A 14,106-nucleotide genomic window follows, 5' to 3' on the forward strand; every position below is an offset into this window, starting at 1 on the left:
GTTTCCCTTTGGCTGGTGGTATACAAAAGCCAAGAAAATTAGAGAGTGATTTTCATTTGGGATAAAGGGATCATACATTCATTTGATTTATCTTGTTTCTATCTGAGACAAGATATCTATCAATTGTGATTACAGACAATCAATTATGACTTGAAGTGGTTCTACGTGTATTGTCTCATTCTACCAAGGTCAGATTCCTGGGATGAGGAAAGCGGCTGGTGGTACTTGAGAAGCATGCCCCAATTAAAAATGGTAGCAGCTGACTCTCATTGATTATTCTATGATGGGCACTGTGCTATGTGCTGACTTGAGTTACCTAACTTAATCTTGATAATAATCTTAAGTGTTTGGTAACAGTCATTTAACCATCATTAATTTGTCCAGTCAACAATTACCTATGGAGTATCTACTATGTATCAGGTGATATTCTAGGGCAACGATCCACTCTTGTTTTCATAGAGCTTACCTTTTATCAGGTACTATTTTTCAGATGCCAAATTCTAGGTACTAAAACAGAATTCCTAGCCTTATAAAATATATTTTCTAGAATTGAATGCAATAGTTTACTCAATGTATTCATGAGAGAAAGAGAACCAGAGAAATGATATATTTGCCTAAGGTCACATATTGAAGGCAAGATTCAAATTCAGCATCTTTGACCATAAAGCCCTGACTTCTGACCACTATAGGATATTGTCTTCCAAAGGATACCTTTCACACAAGCATTTTCCATAGACTGAATAATATCTTATATAAATGTATTATTCTTTTGAAATATATGTAGATGCTATTATGATTAATCTAATGATAATTTTAGTTTTGTCATTGTATTTTATCAATTAGGAAATTAAGTGTAGCTACAATCATAAAGGGAACATGACCTTTTTTAAAGATTAGTAAAAAACACTAATGTAATTCTTTTACTGTGATAAAGAACACATAACATAACATAAATAACCATTTTTAAGGGCACAGAATAGTGAAAAACACTTATCTAATTCTTAATTTAATAATTGAAATAAGTTTTCTGCTAGATTTCCATTAAGCTTCAAATTATGCATGAGAGATGTTTGTGATAGAGGAGAAGGTGACAGAATGTTTTTCCCATATAATTCTTTGTAAGTATTAGCAATGATACCTTTTGTTCTTAAACTTACCTGTTCCAGAAACCCGGCATTGAAAACGGGCTGGCTGCCCTTCCGAAGTGACAGTGTCCTGAAGCGGGGTGATGATGGCAGGTGGATAAACTGGCATTTCCTGATCGGGAGACACAATTTCTGGAACTAAAGAAAGAAACCACAAGATTTGTCATGATTAAGTCACCATAGAGACCTCACAGAAGGGAGCATGTAGGTTTATCTTAATTTATTTCACAGTAGAGTGCTTTCAAAACTGGGTAGCAATCTACTTTTATGAGCTCCAAATTGTATTTTTAAATGCACTGGGAAAGGACAAAAGCCATTTCTTAGGTTTTATTTTCAGCTGGAAGTAGCAAGGCATTCCCACCTTCCACTGAGAGTGAAGCTGATGTTGTGGCAACTCCATAGTCATTCTTGGCTTCACAGGTATAGACTGCCGCATCCTCTGGGAAGGCTTCAATTAGCAAAAGCGTGTACTCTTGCCCATCATGAAGAAATTTGCACTTGAAGCCAGTGGAAAGCAGCTGCTCTTCCTTGTACCAGGAAATTTTGGGCTGTGGTCTGCCGGATATCACGGCACAGAAGCGGGCCGGCTTGCCAGACTGCACAGTGACAGGCTGGAGCTCCTGCAGAACTTGGGGCGGTTCAGGAGCTAGGAGTAAATGTTGACAAATAGCCCATAAAAAAGTGTAAAAACACAGGAGAGCATGCAAAACTCTACATTAATTTCTTGCCGTCTACTTATACATCCAGAGACAAAATTTTGGAATTGTGGTATTTTTACTTGCCTTGGAATATTGGAACATTCTTTGTGCTAAGAATGAAGAAAGCATTTAGAATTTGTCCACAAGCAGAGGGAATAGGTTCAGAAAGATATTTTTGACATTTGGGGGGCATGCTGAGAGTGCTGAGTTAACCTGATTATCCCAGTTTCTGTTTGGGGTGGGGGCTTAGCGATGGATACCTGAATGAATTATAAAATAACTTACACATGCTACCTATTTTCAAAAGTCATTTGGACAAATCATATGGTGAGGAGGCTCATCCCATTCCATTTTGTTTGTTTTGCAAGTATTTGTATTTATGTCATAGTCATTTTGTTATGTACCAGTGCCAGTAAAATGCAATCAGTAAGTATTGAATGAATGACTACTATTTCAGATCTAGTTAAATGCCATTAGGTAGATTTAACAAATTCAGCTTTCCTGTTTTGCTAACTAAAGCATATTCTCAGTGCTGTGATGAGTGAGGGGACCTGGTTAGTTCATGGAACCCAGAAATTAGAAGAAATGACTTCTGTGAGGCTGGCTTCTGACACTATCATAGAAAAGATCTTTACTTTTCTGTGTCTCAGTTTCTCCACTAGTAATACAGAGATAATAAGAACTGGATGCCATGACCATTTGGTCTCCTAGGAACCAAGGGAATGTTGGCGATATGGTTCATCTTTGTGAATCTTGAGATTACCCCTGGTGTTCCTGCATCTGCCTCAGGGGTATTTTATTCAAAGAGATATGGCCTAGGATGAGGAGAGAAAGGGAGGTTCCATTTTTCTCTTGCATCTAGGTTAGACTCGAAACAAGGTCAGCTTGAGATTCAGCCTTAAGATTTCTAATGAGGAGAGCAGAGGTTTAACAGCACTTCCCTGAGAACTGCTGAGAGGCTCCTCAGGAGTGCTTGCTAGCAGGTGAAATTCCCCCTCCAAAATAAGAGCCCCTGTTCTTAGAGCTTGGGGTAGAGAGGATCTAGTTCCACATTGCCTGAGGCTCTCTAGGCCTTCCAGGGTCTCAAAGAGGACCTTTGAGTTCTCCCAGGCACTCCATACTAGAGGCTGGAAACACTACTTTGACTTGTTAGTGCTGCTAGGACTTGAGCAGTTCAGGCAGAGGGCAGAGAACTAAAATAGTTTAACAGCAAATCTGGAAGCCCATCTGGGGTATATGACAATTGACACCCAGTGGGTATTCAATAGTGTTGAGCAACTAGATAAGGATCTGGCCATCAGGTGCTTCTGAAAATAACTTCTCAATAGGTCTTTTAACAGCTGCTCTCCCTTTTCCGTAGGTATAATGTGAAGAAAAAAATATAACTGCAACCATGTGAATACCATAGGTTCTTTAGACATTTCCTTTGAATTACAGGAATTTAGTGACTTAAACAGGAGGATTATTTCTGATGGATCCACAAAATATGCTGAAATCTGTCCCTACATACCATTGACATAGAGAGTGACAGAACTCCTGTTCCTTCCTGCCACAAAGGTGTATTCTCCTGCATCACTCTGTCTGGTCTCAGAGATAAACATTCGGTGGATTCTTCTCTCCACCACATATTTGTGTCGTTCTTGAACTTGGAAATTGATTTCAATGCCGTCTTTATACCAGTGGGCATCAACATCGTCTTCATTGACCTCAAACTCAACAACAGCACGCTGTTTCTCAATGACCTATTGATGAAACAACATTAAAAAAAAAAACAAAAAACAAAAAACTTGAAGCTTTGGTTTCCTCCCAGTTAATCAATTTCTAAAACTGGTCAATGAATGGCATGTGAAACCAATATATTATAATGCAATAAGTTGGCTGATTATAGCACTCTGTAATTTTTCCTGTCTAGTGTTGGACAAATGGTACATAAACTTCTCTTGTAGAGAATTGTGTTTACACCTGCACGGAGGAAAGGAGCTGGCCCAAAGGGACAATTATTTCATCCTTAAATGTTTGCTTATTTACTAAAAAGGGATATAAAGACACTTTACATTTGGGGGCTTCTTATTATCTAAAAAGTTATTACTTAATTTGATTTCATTTTATATGAACAATAACTTTGTGAGCTAGGTAGGAACTATTATCCTCATTTTGAGTGAGAACACTGAGGTTCAGAATTGGCAAATAAATGATGGAAGACCTCTCCAGGTTATCTGAGTCCTCATTGAAGGCTTTTTCATTGTGGTCTACAGTCTCTAAAGCCTGGTTTTCTTTGGATGAGCAACATGATGAAGCTGAACTCAACTGGTATTTCTCTAGACATGTGTCCTCCATTATATCATTTGGGATGACTGACACTTATGAGGACAAGCTCTGTAAACTCAGCCGACAGCAAAAGCATCCAGCATCCTTGCCAGGAACCCAGCATGGCTTGGACGGGGCTTTCTCTTAGACTTCATAGAAAGTACTTCTAGCCACTAAGTCCCTTGACACTTGGCTCTCCATAGATAGAAACCTGAGAAAATGTCACCTTGTTCAAAATTTCCTTAATTCTAATTGATGTGTGAACCTCATGATTTACATTTTAATTCTTTTCTGGTTGGTGCTGCTTGGCAAGCAGCCATTTATTAGACGGTGAAGTTTCTACAGCTGCTTTAATTAACGTATTTAGACAGCTGCTAGGGACATACTTATTCCCTGAGTGGAAACTGTGACTAAATTGAGGTCAGCATGAGAGAGTCTAAGCCAAGTAAGAATGAGCTGATTTAATTCTTTAAAGGACTGTGGTTAGCAAATGTAAAAGGGAAACATTGAAATATAAAATGATAGATTATGGACTACTGATGATTTTTCAAAACATTTAGTATATAGACAATACCTGAACCTCCTTTTTAATACTTCGGATGCGAACATCTCTGCCTTCTACAAAGAGGTTTGCAGTTGACACGTTGCCTCCTGCCACCACTGTGTACTTCCCAGCATCAGACATCCGGGTGGATGGGATCAGAAGGCGGTGGACATATTTCTCCTTCTGAATCTTTATTCTATGGATGAAATGGAAATTGGAGTTTTACCATATGGTGATTCAGAAGAAACTGGGAATTACTGGAATGTAGCAAGACAAAACAACCGACCTGTCTGTGATCTGCAGTTCCTGGTCATCTTTCATCCACTGTACAGTGATATCAGGTTCAGAAACTTCACATTCAAACATGGCTCGCTTCTTCTCCAGAACCTTAATGTCCTTAATGTGTTTCCTAAATTCTATATGACGAGCTGGAAAATAGCATGTAGAAAATTAACATTTTTAACAGCTTTATTGAGATATAATTCACATACTATACAATCCACCCATTTAAAGTACACAATTCAATGAGTTTCCATGTATTCATCATTGTGCAGACATCACCATAATTTTAGAACATTCTCATTCCCCAAGAAGAAATTATGTACCCCTTAGCCATTGCCCCAAGGACTTTTCTATTGTCTCCCTTGTAGACCTAGGCAACCACCAATCTACATCTCTATAGATTTGTGTATCTTGGACATTTCATATAAATGGAATCATACAATATGTGATCTTTGTATGGTCTCTGGCTTCTTTCACTTAGCATAAAGTTTTTAATGTTCATCCATTTTGTAGTAAATCGTAGTGCTTCCTTTTTGTTGCTGATTGCTTTCCCATTGTATGGCTATCCCACATTTTATTTATCCATTCATTAATTGATACACTAAATTTTACAAAGCATGTGTGACATTTTTTCTATGGATCTAATATTTATGAAACCATACCTTCCACATAAAGTGTGGCTGTTGATGTAGCTTTTCCAGCCACAAAGGTGTAGTCAGCAGCATCCCCAAAGTGAACATTCCTGATGTTCAGTGAGTGTGTGAGCTTTTTGGTTCTCATCTGGCACTTGTCAGTTGATTTGATTTCCACACCATTCTTTAACCATTTGTAAGAGATGCCTTCATAGTTCACTGTCACCTCAAAAGTAATAGTGTCTTTTTCTTCAGCGTTGATGTCTTTCAGCATGGAAGTAATCATGATTGCTGCAAAGGAGAAAAGGAAACACACCCAAGGAGACTTTATGTAAATATGATGTGGGTTATAAGAGGTGCAGAATAAAAACTTGGAATGTTTTTAGTACATCTGTTGAGGCAATTACAGTTTAGAGATATAAGCTTTGATACCTTCCATGTACCATACAGGACAGTGCCAGCTCAGAGGAACAGAAAGATCAAGTGATAGACACTGAGCCATCTTTCCAGGTAGCCTTTCAGTGCTACTCTAACTGGAACATTTTATCCAGGTGGAGATACTAGTGCTTTACTCAGTGTAACCACATACTAGATGTTTCAAGTAACAATTTTATTTTTTATTTTTTGAGGCAGGTTCTAACTTTCTTGCCCAGGTTGGAGTGCAGTGCCATGATCGTGGCTCACTGCAGCCTTGGTCTTCTGGGCCCAAGTGATCCTCCAACCTCAGCCTCCTGAGTAGCTGGGACTACAACTCTGTGCCACCATGCCCAGCTAATTTTTTTTTTCCTTTTGTTTTTGGTAGAGGCAGGATCTCACTGTGTTTCCCAGCCTGGTCACAAAATCTTGATCTCAAGTGATTCTCCTGCCTTGGCCTCCCAAAGTACTGGGATTACAGGCTTGAGCCACCCTACCCACCCAATCAAGGATTTTTGAGTGGTCAGCAAAGTGTAGGATATAGAATATCAATGAATCTACTGAATATTTCATATTTTATATACATATATGTATCTATTTTTAACTTACGGGTGACTGTCAGGGTGGCGCTGACTTGGTCATTGCCACAGACAAATGTGTATTCTGCCGAGTCCTCCGTGCTGGTGTTCATGATGATCAGCTGGTGGAGTTTTCCCTGCACAACTATCTTGAACTTTTCACTCATCTCAATTTCCACACCATTCTTCAGCCACATGGAAGGGACATTGAAGTGGGACACCTCACACTCAAAAGAGGCAGTTTTGGTCTCAGGCACCTCGATATTTTTCATGGTTTTTGTAATATGTAATGCTTGGTAAAATCAGAGAACACTTCAGTTAATACAATTTATTTAAAAAATAGACGAAACCAAACAAATTAATACATGGGGTTCATCAAGGAAAGGGCCGTAGGGGCTGCCTGATACTCACTCTCCACAAACAGTTTTGCTTTGCATTCCAGTTGCCCCACCACAGCTGTGTATTCCCCAGCATCTGAGGGGGAGATGTTCTGCAGCATCAGCTTGTGGACCTTCCTTTCTGAGACCAGTCTGTGTTTGTCACTTGGCTTAATTTCCACATTCTTATGGAACCATTTTACTGGAACGGTGTCATGGGAAACACTAACTTCAAAGGCAACAGTGGCATTTTCCAAGGCTGTCACATCCTTTGGCTTTTTAATGATCTTGACAGCTAAGAGGAAAATTGGAGCAATTCAGTGATAGGGTTAACTTAATGGTAACCATGGGCTGACTATTTGTAAAGTGTTTCTAAGTCAACTTACTCTCAACGTGCAGTCTGGCACTGGCTCCTAGCCTTCCAAGCCTGAAGCCATAAACAGACTCATCCACGATGGCACAGTTTTTAATCCTCAGAGAGTAAACTGTTCCTTTGACAGAGATAGCATACTTTTCATTGGATTCCAGCACAACTCCATTTTTGATCCACTGGACACCTTTGACATTAGGGTGTGTAAGCTCGACAGTGAAAACAGCATCCTGTGTTTCTGTCACTGTGAGGTTCTTCAGAGTCTTCTTAATTTTGACAGCTGAAGACAAATTTATGATTGGGTTAGAAAATATGGATGACATCATGAAGGAAAAGAAGTCCTGAACAAGATCATTGCTTAGTCACCCTGCAAAAAAATGGCTACCAAACATTTTGCAGTTATGCAGCACCTCTGTTTTAAAAGACACCGGAGATTATTTAGGGAAACCTGGGATCCAACTGGACATGTACATCATGAAATGATTTTTCTATGCTCGAGTAGTATGAAGTTTGCATAGCTATATATTAGTAGCATAATAGACTAATTGGAGAAGGGTGAGAGATGAATGGAGAATCAGTGTCTGATATAGCTGTTTCATAGAGCTTTAACCTAAGAAATGGCTTTTTTGCATAAACACATTTGATAAGCAATTTTGTGCCTTGTGGTATGTGTCTCAGGAAGGTTTAGAGGATCTAGAAGGACTTTATGAAGTGAAAATTTATGGTATCCAAAATGGCCATATCATTTGTCTTTTAAAATGATAATGATCAAGATTGTAATACGATTTGAAAAGGACAAATCCTATGTTACTTACCTTCAACTTTAAGTTTGGCAGATGTTTTGGAGGTGGCCACCTTGTAGGTATATTCTCCAATGTCATCTAATTTGGTGGCAGCAATGATAAGTCTCCTTTTGTGGCCATCAGACTCACTTCTGATGTTGTTAGTCAGTGGTAGGTGTTTGCCATCCCTCAACCATTCACCTTTGGAATCTGGGTTGGCAACTTCACATTCAAACACAGCTTCCTGGGATTCAGCTACGGTCTGATCTGTGAGTGGCTTGGAGATGGCCCCACCTTTGGAACAAGAGAAGTACAGTATGAGCCCTTTAAAAATACTCACATAATAAGAAAATCTTTGCAGAAGTAAATATAAAATATCAAATTTAAGAACATGATTTTGAAATCATGAAATGTCTATAAGATTGTTTATACCCATATTGAGAAGGTACCAAAGAAATCCCTTATTCCAAGTATGTATGACTGATAATTAGGAGAAATACTGGAATCAGAAAAGTTTTGTTAAGAAAAAGCAATTGTTGAATTAATAGGAAATTCTTAGAACAGTGTAACACTGGGGTAGCCTCTAACCCAATTCCTTCTTCTTCAGAAGCATTTTACTTGGTCTTTTAATGATTATTTCCTGGGAATCTGATATTTTGACTACATAAAAATTTGCTAAACAAAATGTACAAGTCATCAATGTTTCTACTAGATTAAGGATTTCTGCATACTAAAAATCACTGTGTTGACAAATGTCACCCATTCTATGAAGTTTCACCCCATTGCCTCCACTCTTATCATCCGCTAGTAGAAATAATTACTGCTTTAACAAGCTAGTTGCTTATGTATCTGTCTTCTCTAAATTATGAATTTCTCAAGAAAAAAATCATTTCTTATTTAGTTTTGTGTCCTGAGTTCCTACAAGTGTCTGACTTATGGTAGGTACTTTAAAAACATTGGGTGAAATCACAGAGGGGTTCATAGTTTATTCCTGTTTCCACACATTTAAAAACATGTAATTTATATTAAATGTATAAAAATGCTAAATCTGAAATTTTGTTTTACCAGTCTTTTCATGGTCCGATCTCTGAGGAAATCTTATAATGTAACTAAGTATAAACCATGAAACTTTCATAGCAAATAAGACAGATCATTACCATATAACTGGCTTCAATTCTGGATGTAATAGACAACACGATCTGAATGTAATATCTCAACTCTCAATATTTAAACTGTAATGAACCAAACAAATTAATGATGACTTCTAGTTTTTTGTTGACAATTGATTTACATTTTTTATTCTTCGTTGTAAAGCTAAGACATTCTGCTGAACGATGGTCTTATTTCTACATGATATCATAAGAGATACAGTTACGTTAAACTGTATTTTGAAAATATTTATTGAGTTCATTAAAAGGTAGGAAGAAAACAAAAGGCACAAAGACTAAAGAAGCAAGAATGGCTACAAAAGGAAATAATTCTTTAGAATAAGAAAGTTTAAATAAAGCTCAATTCAGCAAATATCAATTGATTATCTGTCATTTGCAATATATTGGAATATACAAAGAAAATTCCAGATTTCAGGAGTTTATACACTGATATTGAAAGAGGAAGGATATTGAAAGAGGAAATGGGGAATAAGACAAGTGCATAATAAATACTATGAACGAGAAACATATAAAGTGATCCTGGGGTTGGAGGAGGAAGAGATCATATATAAATGGGGAGATTAAGGAAGGTTTAATGGAGAAGGTGATGTTTGAGGTAGGCCTAGAAGAACATTTGTAATTTAGGCTGGTGGGAATGGTGTTGCAAGTACTATTGGCTTTGGGAACAGCATAAGCAGAGGCATGGAAGTGGGAAACTGAAAGGAGTTTTGGGGGAAATGAATAACAATTTCTTAAAATAACAATCGCTCCTCATAAGAATTTAGGTTAATAAATATACCTACCTGCCACAGTAAGTTTTCCAGATGTCATATTTTCTCCCGCATAAAATGTATATTTTCCTTCATCATCTTTCATCATATTTAGAACTGTCAGTTTATATATTTTTCCGTGTGCTTCGATTTTATATTTAGAACTGGGTTTGATTTCCTTGTCCTTAAAATTCCACAAGACATCAATTCCAGAGTGGGACAGCTCAACCTCAAACACCACATTTTGAGTTTCTGTACAGGTAAGGTCACGAAGACCTCTGATAATTTTAATTTCTGGGGAAAAAATAAAATAATCTCTTGGTTATTATTACACTGAGAAAGTAGAATGCTTAAAGTAATTATTAGATAAGTAGAATAATCCTTACTTTCTACAGAGAGATTACAGTTGGTTTCAACTCTGCCAACTATCAGCTTGTAGGGTCCTTCGTCTGAAGCATGAGTTCGGTTAATGACTAGCCGCTGTTTAGTACCTTTTACAATGGCATGTACACGGTCATCAGGCTTGATTTGTTCATCATTTAAGTACCACTTAACAGAAGTCACATCAGGGACTGAGACCTTACATTCAAGCACAGCCTTTGTGCCTTCAATCACGTTAACATCTTTTAGAGGTGTTATCACGTCCACACCTGCAAAATCATACACACACAAGATGAATGAATTTTGTTGAAATTGTCTGCTCCTTTAAGTTCTTTATGTTGCTTGATAGTGTAAACATAAAATTGTATAAGTAGGACTCACTATAGACAGAGACACGCCCACTGGTGGAGAGGCCAAGGGCTGGAATGGTGAAAGAGTAATTTCCAGCATCTTCCTTAGTCATGTCTTCAATGAGCAGCATATGAGATTGTTTGTCTATCACAATGTGAATCCTGTCACTGGGCTGCACTTCTTGGCCGTCTTTCATCCAGACACCTTCCACACTTTCCAAGGAGACTTTAACTTCAAGCTGAACAATGTCACCCTCACAGACTTTTTGGTCACTAAGTCCTTGTAGGATAGCAATGGGGCGGGCTGTGAAATATGGGGAGAAAAAGACTGTTATGATCATTTTTTATCAATAAACCATAATGATGCTCACTGCAGGCTGACAGGAATGGGAAGACTTACGTTTCATCTTTAGTTTACAGGTTGTCTTTTTTCCGTCAATGACAAAGCTGTATTCTCCCTGGTCCTCCTTGGTTACGTCCTTGACTGTGAGGTTCTGACGTCCACGACGAGATGTAATTGTGTATTTGCCATTGGATTTAAGCTCCACATTGTTATGATACCATTTTCCTTCTATATTTTCTGGGGATACAATACACTCTAATTCTCCTGAATATGATTCTGGAACTTCTATGTCCTCAAGTTCCTTCACAAACTCAACAACTGCACCTGAAGTGTATAACAGAAAAAGAAAACATTTTTTTTTGGAGAGGTATGCATCTAGACTTAGGATGGAGACAATGTCTTGTATATCTCTTATCTCCCCCATACTATCAGGAATATTCTTAATATCTACCTGCTAATGGGCTGAGAGATAAATTTTCAATGAGAAGCAGTTATTTTATTTTAATTTTTAAATATTTTTGAAAGTAAAGAATTATGTTTTAATAAAAATCTTAAAAGCTAAAAATCAAGATAATACTACTTAAAAAAATCCAAATGGTCAAATTATTAACATTCTTAATTAGGAACATAAATTTATGATTCTGGCTATGAAACTTATAGCCAATTTCCAAATAATTGTTTTATGAAAGAAAAATTGCATAGCTAATTTGACCACATGCTAAGGGTGACCTTAGAGCTTAGGTAAACAATGAAATCCTTTGTTGTTGAATACCTTCAACAATAAGTTTAGCAGTTGTTTTGATATTTTCATCTTCCACAAGTACACAGCTGTAATCTTCAGCATCAGACATATCAATGGTCAGTATGGAGAGGAAGTGAACCTTTCTGTCAGAGTGCATCCTGTATTTATCTCCCTCATGAACCTCCATACCATCTTTATACCATTTCACTTTGACAAATGGTTCTGAAGTTTCACATTCAAAGGTTGCCATAGTATCTTTTTCCTTAGCAACAACATCTTGTAATTCCTGTGTGAAAGTGATCAATTGCTTGGCTACAAGAAAAAGGTGGGGGGAAAAGGGGAGAGCACATTATATTAAATTAAATTCGCAACCTGAGGAATGGGGAAAGAAAATAAAAGTAAACGCACTCATGGATATTCTTGAATACAAAGACAGGTCCATCAAAGGAAAGACATGCAAATTACCTTGGACAAGTAAGAATGCGTGACTGGAGGTTTCTCCAGCTATGTTGATGGCTTTTACCATGATGCTGGCAGAGTCCTCAGCAGTCACATCTCTTATGACCAATTCACAAACATTGTCTTCGGGCCAGTACCAGTAGATCCGGTCAGACCGTTCAATTTTGACACCATTTTTGTACCATTCACATTCAGGGTCTGGTTTCCCCACGACTCTGACCCGGAAGTGTGCATCAGATCCTTGGCCCACTGTTTGGCTTTGGATTCTTTCGAAGATTTTTGGAGCCTCCATACTAGGACTTAGTTCAATCTTATCAGGTTTAAAAGTTGGAATCGTGATTTTGCCTTCTTCGGCAAGAGCTTTCTTTTCCTCTTCAGTTAACTCTTTGGTCCAGTGGAGAAGTTCATCTTTTGTCTTCCTGAGGAGTTCCTCATAGGATTCATCTTTCTTTCGAGACTTGAGCTCCACAGCGGTAATGGCTTCATAATAGCCCTCTTCTGTTCTGCGCTTGAATTTACTGCGCAGCTCTTCCGACTCTTCGGGCACTTTTTCATGGGTAATTCTTTCAGCCCTTTTCAACTTCACAACTTCTTTGGTTTCAGTGGTGTCAACAGGTCTATCCACTTTTTGTACTTCAAACTGAAGCTTTCCTGGTTCGTGTACGTGAAACTCGGGCCTTGGTTCAGGAGCTCTCCTAAGAACAGACCTAAAATCTTCCCTCTGTTGAATCTCAAGCTTCACTTTATGCTCTATCACACCTTCAGGATTTTCTGCGGTGACCTTCACTTCACCTGTGTCATATGATTTGCAGTCCACGATGTCCAGGTAATGGATACCATCATAGCGAACTCTGAACCTTTTGCTTTTGCGAATGAGCTGTCCATTGAGGTACCAGTTGACTTTGGGCTGAGGGTAGCCTGTTACCCTGCAGCGGAACCTTGCAGTCTCCCCTTCAAGTACTCTAACTGGCTCTGGGAACAAGACAATGTCTGGCTTTTGCTTTTCTTTCTGATCTGTTGTTACACCTGTAAGTGCACCTTCATGAGCCATTCTCTCTAATTCTTCAATTCTCTGTAAGCCTTTCCTCCCCTCAGGCAACTGGGATTCTTCCACAAGACTTTTCTCATCTTTAACAATAAGGGTAGCAGATGTATGATCTGTTCCGTATTTGTTAGTGGCTCTGCAAGTAATGATACCACTGTCTCTAGAATATGCAACACCATAATCAAGGCTGCAGTACCCAAATTCATTGATCATACGGAGCCTGTTGGCTGCCTCAAGTGGCTTTCCATCATGGAGCCACTCCACCACCATCGTTGGGTCACCAATGGGTGTTAGCCTGCATTCAAAGTGGGCAGGTCCAAAGCGCTTAAGTCTTAAGGAGGTGAGTTTTTTCTTGAAGAATGGTTTCTGTTGTTTCTCTTTGTCATAGAGATCACCTTCTTCCCATTGCTCTTGACCATATCGCAAATGGAGGGGCTCCAGTTCTGGGGCTGCAATCTCCTTTGCTCTATATGTCCCCCTTGGGATGATTAATTTTCTCTCTGGTTCAGGCTCTGCAAACTCAACTTCAACATTTACTTTGCATCTTGTAGTGTCTCTGCCAGCTTTATTAATAGCAGTCGCGGTATACCAGGCAGAATCTTGGCTGACAGTGGAATCGATTTTAAGGGCAGCTTCTCCCTTGGTTCCTTCAATTCTATAAAAAGTTGGGGGAGGGAATCATCAATATAGTAGTATAGCTTCCCTGGTTATTGGATTTGTATAATGAGCTTAGCTTTAT

General features: G+C 38.5%; 1 protein-coding gene across 5 annotated transcripts in view; it reads right to left on the reverse strand.

The window, feature by feature from the left end:
* The window catches only part of TTN (titin), a 273,759-nt gene that overhangs the window by 229,174 nt on the left and 30,479 nt on the right, over positions 1–14,106 (reverse strand). For all 5 annotated transcript variants that reach the window (XM_045368331.2, XM_065526517.1, XM_065526515.1 and 2 more), the window contains exons 28-43: positions 12,329–14,022; positions 11,894–12,175; positions 11,179–11,445; positions 10,810–11,082; positions 10,434–10,697; positions 10,081–10,341; positions 8,163–8,423; positions 7,364–7,627; positions 7,012–7,272; positions 6,632–6,892; positions 5,639–5,899; positions 4,981–5,122; positions 4,725–4,890; positions 3,354–3,585; positions 1,507–1,791; positions 1,158–1,283 (exon numbers count right to left, since the gene is read on the reverse strand). In XM_045368331.2, the coding sequence (XP_045224266.2) occupies positions 1,158–1,283; positions 1,507–1,791; positions 3,354–3,585; positions 4,725–4,890; positions 4,981–5,122; positions 5,639–5,899; positions 6,632–6,892; positions 7,012–7,272; positions 7,364–7,627; positions 8,163–8,423; positions 10,081–10,341; positions 10,434–10,697; positions 10,810–11,082; positions 11,179–11,445; positions 11,894–12,175; positions 12,329–14,022 (5,300 nt within the window). The remainder of the gene's footprint in view (positions 1–1,157; positions 1,284–1,506; positions 1,792–3,353; positions 3,586–4,724; positions 4,891–4,980; positions 5,123–5,638; positions 5,900–6,631; positions 6,893–7,011; positions 7,273–7,363; positions 7,628–8,162; positions 8,424–10,080; positions 10,342–10,433; positions 10,698–10,809; positions 11,083–11,178; positions 11,446–11,893; positions 12,176–12,328; positions 14,023–14,106) is intronic.

This window comes from Macaca fascicularis, chromosome 12 (assembly GCF_037993035.2).
Source record: "Macaca fascicularis isolate 582-1 chromosome 12, T2T-MFA8v1.1".
Lineage (NCBI taxonomy): Eukaryota > Metazoa > Chordata > Mammalia > Primates > Cercopithecidae > Macaca > Macaca fascicularis.